This window comes from Megalobrama amblycephala, linkage group LG21 (genome assembly GCF_018812025.1).
Source record: "Megalobrama amblycephala isolate DHTTF-2021 linkage group LG21, ASM1881202v1, whole genome shotgun sequence".
Taxonomy (NCBI): Eukaryota; Metazoa; Chordata; class Actinopteri; order Cypriniformes; family Xenocyprididae; genus Megalobrama; species Megalobrama amblycephala.
This window is the reverse complement of record NC_063064.1, coordinates 30,195,010-30,211,507: the sequence shown is the minus strand read 5'-3', so window position 1 is coordinate 30,211,507 and position 16,498 is coordinate 30,195,010. Positions and strand designations below refer to the sequence as shown.

The 16,498-nt window shown below is 35.1% G+C and overlaps 2 protein-coding genes across 2 annotated transcripts in view; one reads left to right on the top strand and one right to left on the bottom strand.

Annotated features, from left to right (window-relative positions):
• The window catches only part of LOC125256565 (transcription factor HES-5-like), a 15,080-nt gene extending 10,784 nt beyond the window's left edge, over positions 1-4,296 (top strand). The window contains exons 2-3 of the mRNA XM_048172658.1: positions 3,257-3,433; positions 3,531-4,296. Coding sequence (XP_048028615.1) covers positions 3,383-3,433; positions 3,531-3,947 — 468 coding nt within the window. The 5' untranslated portion in view covers positions 3,257-3,382 and the 3' untranslated portion in view covers positions 3,948-4,296. The remainder of the gene's footprint in view (positions 1-3,256; positions 3,434-3,530) is intronic.
• A 1,658-nt stretch (positions 4,297-5,954) lies between these two features.
• On the bottom strand, positions 5,955-16,203 carry aldh4a1 (aldehyde dehydrogenase 4 family, member A1). Its single transcript, XM_048172657.1, has 15 exons — positions 16,004-16,203; positions 14,985-15,078; positions 14,798-14,890; positions 13,682-13,729; positions 13,400-13,555; positions 13,120-13,269; positions 12,955-13,029; positions 12,423-12,610; positions 10,404-10,477; positions 10,103-10,299; positions 9,938-9,985; positions 9,682-9,834; positions 7,636-7,757; positions 7,354-7,472; positions 5,955-6,690 (listed from the first exon to the last, which is right to left on the bottom strand). Exons 1-15 carry the CDS (start codon positions 16,042-16,044, stop codon positions 6,578-6,580), a joined length of 1,671 nt encoding a protein of 556 aa, XP_048028614.1. The 5' UTR covers positions 16,045-16,203; the 3' UTR covers positions 5,955-6,577.
• Between the last annotated feature and the right edge of the window lie 295 nt (positions 16,204-16,498).

Sequence of the window (16,498 nt, the reverse complement as noted above, 5' to 3'; positions counted from 1 at the left end):
CGTCTGTGCTGTGAATGCCAGAGCATGTGATGCTGGAATGTCATTGAGCTTCTCTCACATCACGACCCGAATTCCTCTCCGGCGAGGGGAGGTCAGGGGCTTCCCAGGTCCCCGTTTTTATGAAGAGAGGGACACTTCACACTGGGCACACAGCGCTGAGCATCTGCTTCCCTGTGTGTGTGTGTGAGAATGAGAAGAGTGTTGGACAAGGGGGCGCCCACATTCAAAGAGCCTTTTGCAGAGTGGGATGGAATGTATTGTGGCTTTACCAGTCGATTTTGGCGGGAGATGGGAATTGGTGTGGGAACGGAATTTGGGGTTAACTAAACCACAGCACCTCCTGATAGACACAGAGAACAAGAGATGCACTTGTTCACAGATCAGAATAAAGAATAATATTTTTCACTTTCTCCGCATGCCAACTCAAGTGGCATTTTGCAATTTAATTTTTTTTTTTTACATTTTGCAGGTAATCCGAGTAAAACAGCTGATTTACAACATGCCTGTTCATTGATGAATTAACTGCAGTATGTCAACAGATTGCATCCCCAACTAATTGGTTTAAAATAACATTATAGTTACCCCAAGCAATTTACAACTGCATAAGTGAGCCAAGTGAACTGAGCATGAACCTCGCATGTGAAAAGCTCGACAAAACGCCTGTCAGCGCCGGGCTTTGCTGACCACACTTTCCCGCGCACAGAAGCCAGCTGCGCTTTTGAGCTCTTCAAAGTCTAATCCTGGAGCCCGTGTTGTCCCAACTTTCCCACAGCAGCTCTTCAATGGGGCCAATAGAAGTGTGCCGCACTCCCCAGCGCATTAGTAATGCTCTCTCAATGAGGCAACCAGCCCCCCTGCAGATATATTGAGCAATGATTAACAGAATAATTAATCCTAAAGGGGCACACTTAACTGTCCTAAAACACTTCTTGATCTGAAATAAGGTGACTACAGAACAGGTGTGGTGTAAAATATATAATATAAATATACATTAAGGCACTCACAATATGTAAATTGCCAATAAAACAAAAGATATACAACAAAATAAAACAAATACATACTAATGGCTAAACATTTGGTCAGTGTTAACCTAAAATGAGTTTATATATGTTATAAATAAATAATATATGTTTAGCCAGCTTTAATATACAGTACTTATATGTAAAATGACATTCCAACACATAAAATTAAAAAAAATAATATTAAAAAATGTATGCAACACAAAGCATGTGGTAAATAAGTATCGCAAGCATTCTATTTAAGATATGCAAACTAACAAAACTATAAAATATATATATATATATATATATGAAGAGTTTCGTGGCAAAACGAGATAACTCCGTTTTTTTAATTTTTCAAAAATCTTGTTTTTTGGTTGTGCATTCCAATTAATATCAATTCAACTGCAGTTGGTTTGTTTTGATTTAAACCTTCATAACTTAAAAAATACAGCTAAGTAGCACCATAAAACAAAATAATAACATGATAACATAATAATAAACATATTTTTTGCAACGAAACTCTTCAATATATATATATATATATATGAAGAGTTTCGTTGCAAAACGAGATAACTCCGTTTTTTTAATTTTTCAAAAATCTTGTTTTTTGGTTGTGCATTCCAATTAATATCAATTCAACTGCAGTTGGTTTGTTTTGATTTAAACCTTCATAACTTAAAAAATACAGCTAAGTAGCACCATAAAACAAAATAATAACATGATAACATAATAATAAACATATTTTTTGCAACGAAACTCTTCAATATATATATATATATATATGAAGAGTTTCGTTGCAAAACGAGATAACTCCGTTTTTTTAATTTTTCAAAAATCTTGTTTTTTGGTTGTGCATTCCAATTAATATCAATTCAACTGCAGTTGGTTTGTTTTGATTTAAACCTTCATAACTTAAAAAATACAGCTAAGTAGCACCATAAAACAAAATAATAACATGATAACATAATAATAAACATATTTTTTGCAACGAAACTCTTCAATATATATATATATATATATATATATATATATATAGGCCTATATAAAACAAAACATGTGGTAAATAACAAGCATTATACTTATATGATATGCAAAAAAACAAAACAGCTTATATATAGTTTTGTGTTTATATATATATAAAACACAAACCTATATATAAACTGTTTTGTTATTTTGCATATCATATAAGTATAATGCTTGTTATTTACCACATGTTTTGTGTTACATATTATTAATTTTTGTATATTATCTTTTATTTTATGTGTTGGAATGTCATTTTACATATAAGTATGTAAAAGTGTGTGCGTGCATGTGTGTATAATATGTTTGTGTGTATGTATGAATATATATATATATATATATATATATATATATATATAAACAAAACTATATATAAACTATGTTTTGTTATTTTGCATATCATATAATGCTTGTTATTTACCACATGTTTTGTGTTACATACAATTTTAAATTTTTGCATATTATCTTTTATTTTATGTGTTGGATTGTCATTTTACATATAAGTATATATATAATATATATGTGTGTGTGTATGTATATATATAAACACAAAACTATATATAAACTGTTTTGTTATTTTGCATATCATATAAGTAAAATGTTTGCTATATTTATTTACCACATGCTTTGTGTTACGTACAGTTTTTAATTTCTGTATTTTATTTTTTTATTTTATGTTGGAATGTCATTTTACATATAAGTATACACACACACACATATATATATGTGTGTGTGTGCATATAATATATGTAAACACAAAACTATATAAACTATATATATACATATATACATACACACACACACACACACACACACACACACACACACATATATATATATATATATATATGTATGTATGTATGTATGTGTGTGTGTGTGTGTGTGTGTGTGTGAGTGTGTGTGTGTGTATGTGTGTGTTAATTAAGGGCTAAAAATCTACTCATTGTTCGATTTTCAAATAATTGTTCAGAATCTTTTCTGAAGGAGATTTTGAGCGGGAATCATCTGAGAGTTCTGATAATCTCTATTCACTGCATTGATCATCTACTTTCCCGCCGGAACAGCCAAGCACGCTGTCAAAGGCTCGTGCACACCCGCAATTTCACGCTTTCCATTTACCGCGTGCGCACACACACACACACGCACACACACGCTCCAGCTGTTTGAGCGCACCTCTATTGTTTTCCAGCAAAGGAGGATCAGGCTAATTTAAAGTTTTCCTATTGAACCTTCAGCCGCGTTCTGATTGGCTCAAAAGTGTGGGAAGCAGGAGAGCCTCGCCATGAGCGCGTATATAACGGGACTGTTGTTTACCAGAAGAAACACACGACCAAGTGACAGACACTCAAACTGAAGAAAGAATGGCTCCAACTGTTTGCAAAGTGACTGAGACTGGGAAGGATAAAACTAAAGTAAGTATTTACTCTTTTAGGAATCACTTTCCATTCCAAATTAACGAGTGTTTACTTACAATCAGTGGTCTGACCAAACTTTTAACTTCTTTTCCAGTTGAGGAAACCAGTGGTGGAGAAGATGCGCAGAGATCGCATCAACAGATGCATCGAACAGCTGAAAGTTCTTCTAAAATCCGAGATAAAAGCCAGTCAGCCCTGTTCTAAACTAGAGAAGGCTGATGTCCTGGAAATGACTGTCATTTACCTGAAGAACAACACCTGGCCACTGACAGCGTCGCCGAACGCAGACGCGCATGCGCAAAGCTACGCGGACGGCTTCTCCAGGTGCATGGAGGAGACCGCGCGATTCCTGTCGCAACAACACACCACCAAACCAGTTTTAATGAGACACTTTGACAGAACCCAGCAACCCAAAGTGAGCGCTAAATCTGTCTGTGCGCCTGCGCGTAAAGGCAGCTGTCAGATCACGTCAAAGAACGCCGGAGAGCACGCGCTCTGGAGACCCTGGTGATCTTCATTCATAAAGACATGTCTAATCTAGAGAATGGACTGTTTTCTCTAAGTAAAACATCGTTTTTATAAAATGTTGATGTAGGCAGCAGCTGTCATGACGCATAGAATGTACCAGTCTACCCCATGCCTGAACCTGAGAGCACGAATCTATTGCTTCACTTCACCTGTGTGGAGATTAACTTAATTTACATATTGTAAAAAAGAGGCCTCTGTCACCTCTGTATGTTTCTGTTGAAATAATCTTTTTAATGAGATGTGTAACCTTTATAGGTGTTAAATCTGTCATGTTGATGGAATGTGTAAAATTGTCTCATGTTGAGTGAAAAAAATAAACTAAATTACACGTATTTCGGCTTATGTTTTATTATTATTGGGTTTTATTTTTTCAAAAATGTTCATAACTTGAATATGCGTTTTTTAAATGCCAGATATTGCATAATAAAGTGCATTAAAAAGTGCACTTAATTTCCTGGTACCTTCTGACACATATACAGCTATAAGTCACTCTAACATGAAATTAATTGAATTAGCATCCTAAATAGGTTTATTAAATGTCTGTGACCTGAGGAGCAAATTGCATATATAAAAAGACAATCATTCAGCTAAGTTTAAATAATAAAACATTCCAATGCAAATTAATGCCTGTAATGAAGAATCCAGCAATTCAGATTCTGGAAACGGCACACTTCATTCTCCAGTCTTTTTCACACACTGGTTTTCTCATCATAAAGTGCGGAAACAGGAACTGGCTGCATGAGAGAGGAAAGAGACTGCGTTCTCAGGCCCTCACATCGTCCTCCTGATTTTACTGTGTAAAGAAGTGTGCCTCCACAGCCATATCTCCATAAAGCGTCTGTCTGAAGTGTGCCACGCTGCTTTGATGTGAGTCGTATAAGACCCTGGAGAATGTGTTACTGTGGGAGCCAAGAACCAGAGGTGACCGAACACAAATAAAACGCTTTGTTTGCTTGGTGGTTGATTCTATAACACAAATAAGGAGAAGCAGAGACACAAACTACTTTATATAAGTGTAACTTGATGATAAGCAATGTTTTCAGCAGTTCTTTTGATTCTAGTGCATATAGGACACTTCAGGTCATAAAGGTGTGAAGAAGCACGCAAGGCAGACCTACAATACTCAAAATATTAATAAGCACTATAATAGTGGAGACCTATTTTGTGTTTGTAAGCAGTGTTGACAATTTTTATATCACAATTCTGTTTATATCTCACAATTCTTAGAAGGAAGAACAGAATTATGAGATATTCTGTCTTTTTTCCTCAGAATTGCAAGTTTATATCCTGCAATTCTGACTTTTTTTCGCCTCAAAATTGTGATATAAACACAATTGCGAGTTATAAAGTCAGAACTGGGAGATATAAACATGCAAATGCAAGAAAAAGTCAGAATTGTGAGATAAAAAGTTATGTAAACAGGTTTAAATATTTTTTTTATGCTGTAACTGCTTCCCTATGAACTGCATGTGAATATTATTACTGTTTACATCAAATTCATGCTTTAATAGCAAACTAATCATCTCAGTTCAACATAAACGTCTGCGTTTAGCTTCTTTTTTGCATTCTGATTCTGACATCCAAAGGCACAACAAAACATTTCTCTTATTCTGTGTATTTTGCACATTTACCTCCACTTGTTACCGCTATTTTTCAGCCACCACTATGCGCACGCAGCTGCAAGTGACGTATGCTCCAAATTGGTCTATAAATATTACTAAAATAACACCTTTTTGACTGGTTTTGTAGTCTGTTTGGAAGTCTACACATGATAACTTCTTTATGATTAGTTAGGAGTAAATATCTTCATTCAAGCCTTATTCTGTAAGGTGTGAATGTGTCTGAAGAGCAGATCTGCTAAACAATATAGTGATAAAACTCTGTTTGAAGATCCAAGGTGTCGGCAGCAAGTCTGAATAAGAAATATAGCAGATAGTATCTCTTAAAAAGTCTTATTCTTAAGTTGTTAATATGCAAAATCACACATAAATCCATCATCCACACCATGTGTTTATTGAGGCACAGTAAGTTCTCAGATATTTTGACCAGGCAAGTTTTTATACCTTGCTGGCTTGGTCATTTTCACAAAAGTGAAAACACTCCCTCATGTTTGCCTTCACACTCACATGTAAATGATATTAGAATGCTACAGATTTAAATTAGAACAGCATATATAATTTGCATCAGTTAAATGTAACAGAACAAACGCAGTGTTTCCTTCCAGTTATTTGACAATTATAAAACCATAGTTTACTCTCTGGATATAGTGAATTTTGAGTGAAATCATAACAGATTAAAGTGAAAACGTTTCAGTGCATTTACCCAGGTTTGTTTGAATCCAGTATCTCTTCATATTAATAATGCAGTGATGTTTGAAGCGGACACCAGAGGCAGCAGAAATCTGCAAAGACGTGCAGTTCTTTGAGTACATTCACACCAGCTGGAGACTCGGTGGTTTTCATGTTAAAGGCTGCACCAGCAGAGGGCATTTTTTGTTCTAACAGTCTAACGGTCCTCTCAACGGCATTTTCAGCACAATGGGACGATTAAGAAGGGGTTTGATTGCTTTATGAGTCTCGATGGAGGGATTCAGGGCGGTACGCTCATGATCTCTTATCCCATGTAGGGATATTTCCATTCTGTAAGCGGCACGTGGGTCTGCTTGACAACCTGAGGGGACGTCCATCGGAGGACGTAATGCTGGCCACCGGGCTTGTCGTTGGTGCCTGAAAAGATCATCCAAAAGCATTATATTTATGTTAAAACACTTTAATTATTCAGCAAAACTTGTTTATTATTTGAATTAGAACTACTTTTTAAGCTGAATTAACTTCTAGTTAAGCAATACTGATGTAATTCCTTTCTGGTATCATTGTTTGTCTTGTGCAAACAGTTTTCTTGGAATAAGTGGTTATGTATGGAAGCTTGTCTCTGCCACAGAATAAAATTTTTTTTAAATCTCACAATTCTGACTTTTTTGTGAATTTACATCTTGCAAAAGTCAGAACTGCAAGTTTATATCTCACAATTTTAAGAAAAAAGTCAAAATTGCAAGATGTAAACTTGAAAAAAGGTCATACTTTTTAAAATTAAAAAGTTGCAATTACCTTTTTTTATTCTATGGCGAATACAAGCTGAGATTGAAGTTGAAAAACTGCATATAAATTTGCACAGATAGGGATTTTAATGACACTAGTCTAATGCCAACATGTATAATGTTTAAGTCTTTTGGCCATACTTTTTAAAGAGTGAGTTTTTGATGCTTATTGCCTGGTCCTATGGTTTTGAAATGAATTATTTTGACTTTAAATTGTACCACTGAGTCTGTAGAGCTTAACTTGATTGAATCTGGATCATTCCTTCAGTCTGTCAGTGATATCTGGTTTTACCTGATGCTCTGGCGCCACCGAATGGCTGCTGGGCCACAATGGATCCTGTAGATTTGTCATTGATATAATAGTTTCCAGCAGCGTTTCTCAAGACCTTTCCTGCCTCATCAATAACAGCCCTGAAACAACAAGCAATTAGATTATAAATGTATGTTAAAGATATATAAGTCTAGTGCAGAGATATGAGTGTCTGGACATTCCTCTGGGAATGTGCTGATCTGGGTTGGTTAATGGATATAATTTGCATACTAACTTAATCTAATGACATGGTGCAGCACTCACTTGTCTTGGGCAAAGACGGCTCCTGTCAGGGCATATGGAGAAGTGTTGTCTACTAACTGCAGGACCTTTTTGTAATCAGATTCAGGGTAAACGTAAACTGTCAGGACGGGTCCGAAGATCTCCTGAAAAAGCAAAGAATAAATATTATGAGATGTTTTATATTCACTGTTTTTGACTTGCACTTATATTTAATTTTTTTTTAATGAAAGAGGACCTATTATGCCCCTTTTCAAAGTCTTGATGTTATTTTTAGGCTCTACTAGAATATATTTTCATGTTAGAATGTTCAAAAACACATTATTTTCCTCATATTTTCCACTGTTGCAGCTCCTCTCTTCCCAGTCTGTCAGTAACGCTCTGTTTAGTTCCTGTCTCTATGAAGCCCCTCATTCTGAAAAGCACACTGTGCTCTGATTGGTCGCCTGGAGCAGTGTGTTGTGATTGGTCAAGCGCTTCAAGCATGTACCGTAACCGACAGTTTCAACACACGACTAACTAACTCAACCAGGCCCCGCCCCTTTATTCTGCATATTAATTATTTAAATGAGGAATATAGTGCCGTGTTCGTTCTGGGAAGAAACCTCAAGACTACAGTGGAGGTGTTTCAGTGACACTGATATAGAGAATAACTTTATAATTGTAATAATATAAATTATATATATAATAATTTCTGTTTGCACATTTTTAAATTAAGTTTTAGACAAATTAACAGACAAATCAAAATTATTTTTTGTAAAAACTATCATTATGTTGGCTTGACAAAGTCCCATAGACTTTCGATTTTGTACAATAAGACTTATAGAGTATTTATGTTGTCTATCGCTAGCAAAGCTTAATGACTATCCTAGGACAACGTGCAAAAACATGCTAGCAACATGGTAATTCATGCTATAAGAATGCTTAAACTTGCTAGCAACATTTTAATAATGCCATCATGTTAAATGTGCAAATTCAATGTGCGAAACAATGCTATCATACAATGTGCGAAAAACATGCTAAAAACATGTCAATCCATGCCATGCCAAAACATGTTAGCAACATGTTAATTCATGCTATCAACTTAAAACATTTTAGCAACATATTAATTTGTGATAGCAACATGCTAAAAATGCTAGCAATATGTTAAAAAAAGGCCAATTCATGTTAGCAAAGTTCTAAATCATGTTAGCGAAATGCTAAAACATTCTAGCAAAATGCTAATTCATGCTATCAAAATGCTAATTCATACTATAAGAATGCTAAAACATGCTAACAACATTTTAAAAATGCTATCATGTTAAATCATGCTTGCAATATGCAAAAACATGCTAACAACATGCTGATCCATGCCAGCAATATTCTAAAACATGTTAGCAACATGCTAATTCATGTTATCAACATACTAAAACATGATGGTTAAATGTTAATTCATGCTATCAACTTGTTAAACATTTTAACATACTAATTCGTGGTAGCAACATGTTAAAACATGCTAGCAATATGTAAAAATTCATGCTAGCAAAGTTCTAAGTCATGTTAGCAACATGGTAAAACATGTTAGCAAAATGCTAATTCATGTTAGCAATGCGTTAAAACATGTTAATTCATACTAGAAAAAGTGTTAAATCGTGTTAGTAATATGTTAAAACATGCTAACAATTTCTTTCTTTCTTTCTTTCTTTCTCTCTCTCTTTCTACTTCACTTAATTTAAAGCTTATACAACTTTCAAACTTTCATACGGCATTGTCAAGCCAACATCAAAGTTTGTCTACAAATCTAGTTTAACCTATTCCTTTAATCAAAACTTGATTGTAGTGTTAAGCAGTCAATTAAAGCAAATAGGTGACATATTTGTTCTTAATATCTAGATCCGGTGACTGTGGGTGGTAAATGGATCAGCTGAGACCATCTGTTTGTGAAGATAAGCATTAAATGAGGTTAAATGGAAGAGATCGCTTTATCTAAACAAACCAAAGTCCACCCATTCACCGCTCTGAGCCTGTGTGTGCGAGTGCAATCCTCGTCTGAGCCGTTGAGCCTTCACTGAAACACAACAGTTTCTGTACCTCATTCATGATCTTCTCCTGTGGGTCGGTGGTTTCAATGATGGTGGGTTCCACGAAATATCCTTTTTTGTCATCACAGTTTCCTCCAGCGATGATCTTCAGATGTGGAGAGGTTTTGGCATGTTCCAGCCATCCCTTGATCCTAGAGAATGACTTAGGAATAAAAGACATTGTGTTTAATACTTTGAAAGAAGCAAATCAAAATGTCATGCATTTACTTTCTTTGTTATTGGATAAATAGGTATCTGGTTTGTACCTTGTCATCGATAACTGCTGAGAAGAAAGTGCCGAAATCTTCGACTGGCTGTGAAGTGAAACAACAGAAAAATGTCACATGAACACTTTAGTGAGCAGCCATAAAAACTCTCAACCTTGATCTGCTGAAATTTCAGCGGTCACCAGTACTCAAACTCTTACTTACGTCTCCTAATTTGATCTGTTTGTGCACATCCAGGAGTCCCTGTTTGATCTGAGGCCACAGGGAGTCTGGTACGTACATCCTGGAACAGGCCGAACACTTCTGTCCTCCGTACTCAAACGCCGAGCGGATGGTGCCGGTCACCACACTGTGAACATCTGCGGATTTGTGCACGAAGTGGAAGTTCTTGCCACCGCATTCTGAAACATACATGAGAAACAGGAAATTAAAAAAATATTAAAATTTTTTGTTTTTAAGGTTTTTTTAGAATTTAGAATTTAGAATTAGAACGGAGAACACAAACCTCCAGCGACACGAGGGAAATTCCTGTAGATATCCAGATTCTGGGCGACCTGCTTCCACAACCGTTTAAAGGTTCTGGAGATGATACAGGAAAGTCAGATTGGAGCGATATAAAAATCACCACCGTCAGGACATTTTTAACTAGGCTTGGTCTACATCTGGAAATATCATGTACATCTTAAAGGATTAGTTCACTATCAAATAAAATTTTCCTGATAATTTACTCACCCCCGTGTCATCCAAGATGTTCATGTCCTTCTTTCTTCAGTCGAAAAGCAATTAAGGTTTTTGATGAAAAAAAACCAGTATTTTTCTCCTTATAGTGGACTTCAATGGACTCCAAACGGAGTCCAAAAGGTCAAAATGACAGTTTCAGTGCAGTGGTTCAGCCAAAACCGCACTTTCGTATTCTTCAAAAATCTTACGTTGTATATCCTTCCTTATTCTACTTACGGAATGAATGCGGCGCCAGTTCCATTTTTTCCGTAAGTAGAATAGAGAAGGCATAGGACATACAGCGTAAGCTTTTTGAAGAATACAAAAGTGCGATTTTGGCAAAACCATTTGGAAGGCGATCATTTGATTATATAAAGCATATGCATTTACATTTTTTTTCGAAAAAGACCGATCATTTCTCTAGATAAGACCCTTATTCCTCGTCTGGTATCATTTAAAGCCCTTTGAAGCTGCACTGAAACTGTAATTTTGACCTTCAACCGTTTGGAGGCCATTGAAGTCCACTATATGGAGAAAAATCCTGGAATGTTTTCATCAAAAACCTTCATTTCTTTTCGACTGAAGAAAGAAAAACATAAACATCTTGGATGACATGAGGGTGAGTAAATTATCAGGAAAATTTTATTTGAAAGTGAACTAATCCTTTAAAGGGTTTTCTACATCAAATTTTATTTGTGTCAAGTTATCAATCACCCTTCATTACACAACTGTTCAAAAGCTTATAGTAAAAGCTTAGAGTAATTTTATTCAAAAAGGACGCATTAAATTGATCAAAAATGAGTCAAATTTTCAAATAAATGCTGTTCTTTTGAACTTTCAATTCATCAATGAATCCTAAAAAATATATATATATCATGGTTTCCACAAAAATACAACTGTTTTCAACATTGATAATAATCAGGAATGTTTCTTGAGCATCAAATCAGCATATTAGAATGATTTCTGAAGGATCACGTGACACTAAAAATTAAGCTTTAATCGCAGGAATAAATAACATTTGAAAATATGTATTTAAATAGAAAACAATTCTTTTAAATTGTAAAAATATTTCACAATATTACTGTTCTTACTGTATTTTGATCAAATAGATGCATCCTTGATGAGCAGAAGATGCCACCGTGCGCTCATATTATTATGAATGGGAGAAAGTGCAACGCGTAATATGGCGGAATAAGCCCCGCCTTCTAAATAAGAGCTGATCGCTGATTGGTAAAGTCATCGCATCACTGCAGCGACCGTTAGAAGCTCCGGGTCCAGTCAGACGCGAACTTACGACTCGACTACGCATGCACATTAGCTTGTTACAGCCTGAAAAATGCAGTTTTTTGTCATGATTTGAGCATTTAGAAACAAAATTTATGAGACAGTTGTTGTCAGATTTCACTGGTGATTTCAAATATAAAATTTAATCGAAAGCTTGGCGAACAGCTTTGGAGAATTTGATGTTTCCCCATTCAAAGAGATGGGAGCTGCACTTGCATGCCAGAGAGGCGTTTCAAAGATGGCTGCCGAGTGAAATGACTTGTTTTAAAGTGACTTTGAAGACGCTTCTTTCAAAAACATTAAAAAATCGTAACTTTTGAACAGTTGTGCCAGTTAAAATCCTTCAGATTTTAGGTTTCAACCATGCAAAATATCCAAGGGGTTTAAACGTTCCCTTTGCACTTCAAGACCACAAAGTCTGACAAACTTTAACCCAGACAGAAGGTTATACTAAAGATAAGAGTAACGCAACACATTGCATACTGTATGACCAAGTCAACAAGCATTGAAAGAGACGTACGGGACGCTGCCAGTGAAGTTAATGCCAGCCAGGTGCTCAGATGACGTGATGGCGTCTCCAAACACTGGACCATCAGCTGGGACAAACTGGATGATATTGGGCGGCAGTCCAGACTCTCTCATGATCTTATAGACGGCGTAGCTGGCGGACATGGCCGTGTCACTGGGTTTCCACAACACCACGTTACCCTGAAGGCATATTTGTGACAAAGTCAGTGTTAGAAATAAACCAAAACACTCAAATGTCAATAAATGTCAGTGCAAATAGATTTTAATACAGGTCATTTTAAAACACAAGTTAAAAAGATGATTCATTTTCAGTAATATTAACTTTATTCTGTGATTGAACTGAACTGAGTCAACATTGAGCTGAATAATGACACTATTATCTTTTTACAGCTGAAATTGAGTTCCATATTGGAAGAATTTTGCAACATTAGCACTATTATTTTCCTGTTTATAACTGGGAAGCTGCTTTAAAACAATCTGTATTGTTTAAACCACTATATAAATGAATGAACTTGACATCTAACCATGATTGCAGGGGTGCCGGCAAGGTTTCCACCAATCGCTGTGAAGTTGAACGGCGCAACAGCAGCTACAAATCCCTAAAACAAGCACAATTCAAGTCAATACCCAATCAATGGCTTGCGCAAATAAATGCATTACATCATTATCTGATTATTTAGAAAACTCGCCTCCAGTCCACGGTACAGCATGGTGTTGGTACTTCCATCGCTGTCCAATGGCTGCTGGTGTTCCAGCTCCACCGCATGTTTGGCATTGAACCTGAAGAAGTCAATGAGTTCTGCAGCAGCGTCAATCTCAGCCTGGACCACAGTCTTACCCTGAGCATCAGGAAAGGATTCTCAAAGATTAATGGAAAGCCAGCATGTCTAACAGACTAGTTAACATCAGACAACTCGTGATCAAGTAGTAACCGGCTCCAAATGTGCAAAGGTCTTTGTGAAGACGCACCTGTCCGATCATAGTCTTGGCCAGAACTTCAGCTCTCTTGGGTCCGCTGATGATGTCAGCAGCTTTGAAGAAGATCTGGGCTCGATCCGCCACTGGTTTAAGATCCCATTCCCTCCGAGCGGCTACCGAGGCCTCGATGGCTTTATTTATCAGCTCCTAAAGACCAGAGCAAATCATGAACCTTTGAAATGGTTTCATTATACTGATGAGTTCAAGTGAGGTGAATCTCTCATATACATTTGCAGTGTTTAATCAATTTACACTAAACAACACATACTGTACCTTATCAGCATAGCAGAACTTGGACACTTTGTGAGAGTGGTTGAAGGGCTATAAAAAAAAAAGAACTAATTAATATAATATCACTAAGTAAACTAATATCACACTGAACATGATTTAACAGAACAATAACTTTACGAAATATCTATATATGTATATCAATGTAATATAATATAAACTGTAAGGAAAACCATTGCAAAAAACTGTCCTGTGATTGTTTAGAGGCGTGTTTATTTAAAGTACAACATTGAAAAAATATATAATAACGACAACAACAACAACAACAACAATAAATGGACATTAAATATTGATTTAAGTTGAAATTATTTTATTTCAAGTGCAACATAGAAAACATATAATAATAATAATAATAATAATAAAAATAAATGGACCTTAAATATTGATTTAAGCTGAAATTATTTTATTTCAAGTGCAACATGAAAAAATATAACAATAGTTATACTAATAATAATAATGTATGGATCTTAAATATTTAAGTTAAAATTATTTTATTTCAAGTGCAACGTAGAAAAATAATAATAATAATAATAATAATAATAATAATAAATGGACCTTAAATATTGTTTAAAGTTGAGTTATTTATTTCAGGTACAACAGAATAATAATAATAATAATAATAATAAATTAACTTTAAATATTGATTTAAGTTGAAATTATTTGTATTTCAAGTACAACATAGAAAAATATAATAGCAATAATAATAATAATAATAAATGGACCTTAAATAATGATTTAAGTTGAAATTATTTTATTTCAAGTACAACATAGAAAAAATATAATAATAATAACAACAATACTACTAATAATAATAACAATAATATGATAATTGGACCTTAAATGTTGATTTAAGTTGAAATTATTTTATTTTGAGAAAACATTTACATTTATGCATTTAGCAGATATGTTTATCAAAATGACTTACAAAAGAGAATAGAAAAAAGAAACATGCAGCTATCATGGATATGTATGTCATGCATGGCACAATATTAATAATGTGTGAGGAACAATCAATTATTCCAGATGTATTGACGACTATTCCACTGTAAAAGAGCTACAGATCACATGTTCGTACAGAAACCAGAGAAATGATTAACTCACAGACAGCTGGTATCTGATATCTTTAGTCCACACTTCTTCATTTCCAATCACACATGGAATCTCTTCTGTCTTTCCCTTCAGGTTTTGTAATGCCTGATGAACAAAGTAAAACAGAGATGATCAATCAGACACTCAGCTTCAGTGTATCAGGACATCCGAGTCCGTGTGTGTGATGTGTGTGCTTCACCTTCTCCAGGTCTGATCTCTCTTTACTGCCCTCTTTAAACCCAAGCACGGGCTCATTCTTCACCTCCACAGCTGCACACGGGAAGGTCTTGAACCTGCACAGAAACAACAAGCTTGTCAATACTTTTTCAATGAATCAGTCAGCTTTTTCTTTAGTCTCGTTTAGTCACGCAAAACACAAGCCTCTCAATCAGTAACTTGTATAAAATCATCTAGACAGAATGTCTGCAAGAATAACCTGTTGTAAATCCATAACAGGAGACAACTGGGTCACTTTAGTCTTTAATGCATCCAGTTGACAGACAGCTGCTAATATAAATATTATTTTAAATAATATCACTATGTTAAAAACTTATTAAAACCCTCCTAAACAGCTTGAAATAAACAAAATATTAATGTATTAGCAATATATATATATATATATATATATATATATATATATATATACACACACACACACACACACACACACACATACATACATATATGTATATGTGTGAGTGTGTGTGTGTGTGTGTGTGTGTGTGTATATATATATATATATATATATATATATATATATATATATATATATATATATATATACACACACACACACACACACACATATGAATGATAAAATATCACTTTTGTAATAATATCACTATATTGCAATGAACCTAACACCTGTAAAAACATGCATAATCAGTGAGGCAATGTTTCCTTTGTACAGTGTCTCAGTATGTGTATTATGCTTATGAATAGATTGAGCTACAGTAAAAACAATGAGAAACACTTGTGCAAACAGATCTCACCAACCTAACAGTGGGAGGACTGAAGTTTCTTCAGCCATTACATAATAACACAGTCTGCCTGCCTACTTGCATGTAAAATGCAAACTTCCAGCGCTTCCATCATATAGTAATGCACAACAAGCATACGATTATTATTTGTCAATGCACAAGGTGACATCAAATCTGCTTCAGAAGACTCTCTCAAAGTGAAAGTCATGTGTGAGTCCATGTGCAAGCGCATACATACCCCTTCCAGGACTGACAGATGACAGTTCTCACTCGTAGCATGTTTAATTTGGATGTACGGGGGAAGGAGAGATTATATATGTATTTATATTTATTTAAAATAAAAAAGAAACGATATATATCCTCCTGCCGAGGAACTGTAGCGCTAAAGTGATACTTTAATGCTTGTATTCTCCAAGATCACATGAATGGAGAACTACCACTTCCGGTGAAGGTGGGAATTTCATGACAGGCAAGATGGTTGATGCTTTTACATTTAATACAGCTTTCATACAACACTTTTCTCATATAAAATCAATACTAGTGATTAAATGTTGTATTTAACATTCTCCCTGTACGTTTACATGATTATTATATAGAAATAAAATAAATTCAAGTTAAGCGGCGCCCCTGTTGTGCATAAATGGAACAGGCAAGAGGGCGAGTCTCTCACTGGCCAATCAGCTTTCGAGACGTTCTGCTCTCAGTCAAACATAAGAGTCGTTTCTATTTATAA

What these genes read in the sequence shown, in the direction of transcription:
- aldh4a1 (XM_048172657.1), bottom strand. Translation starts at nt 16,044, where the DNA reads ATGCTACGAGTGAGAACTGTCATCTGTCAGTCCTGGAAGGG. An exon ending in ATCTGTCAGTCCTGGAAGGG is followed by an intron (nt 15,079 to 16,003) that starts GTATGTATGCGC and finishes GTTTCTGTGCAG; the next exon opens with GTTCAAGACCTTCCCGTGTG. An exon ending in CAGCAGTTATCGATGACAAG is followed by an intron (nt 9,835 to 9,937) that starts GTACAAACCAGA and finishes TTTATTCCTAAG; the next exon opens with TCATTCTCTAGGATCAAGGG.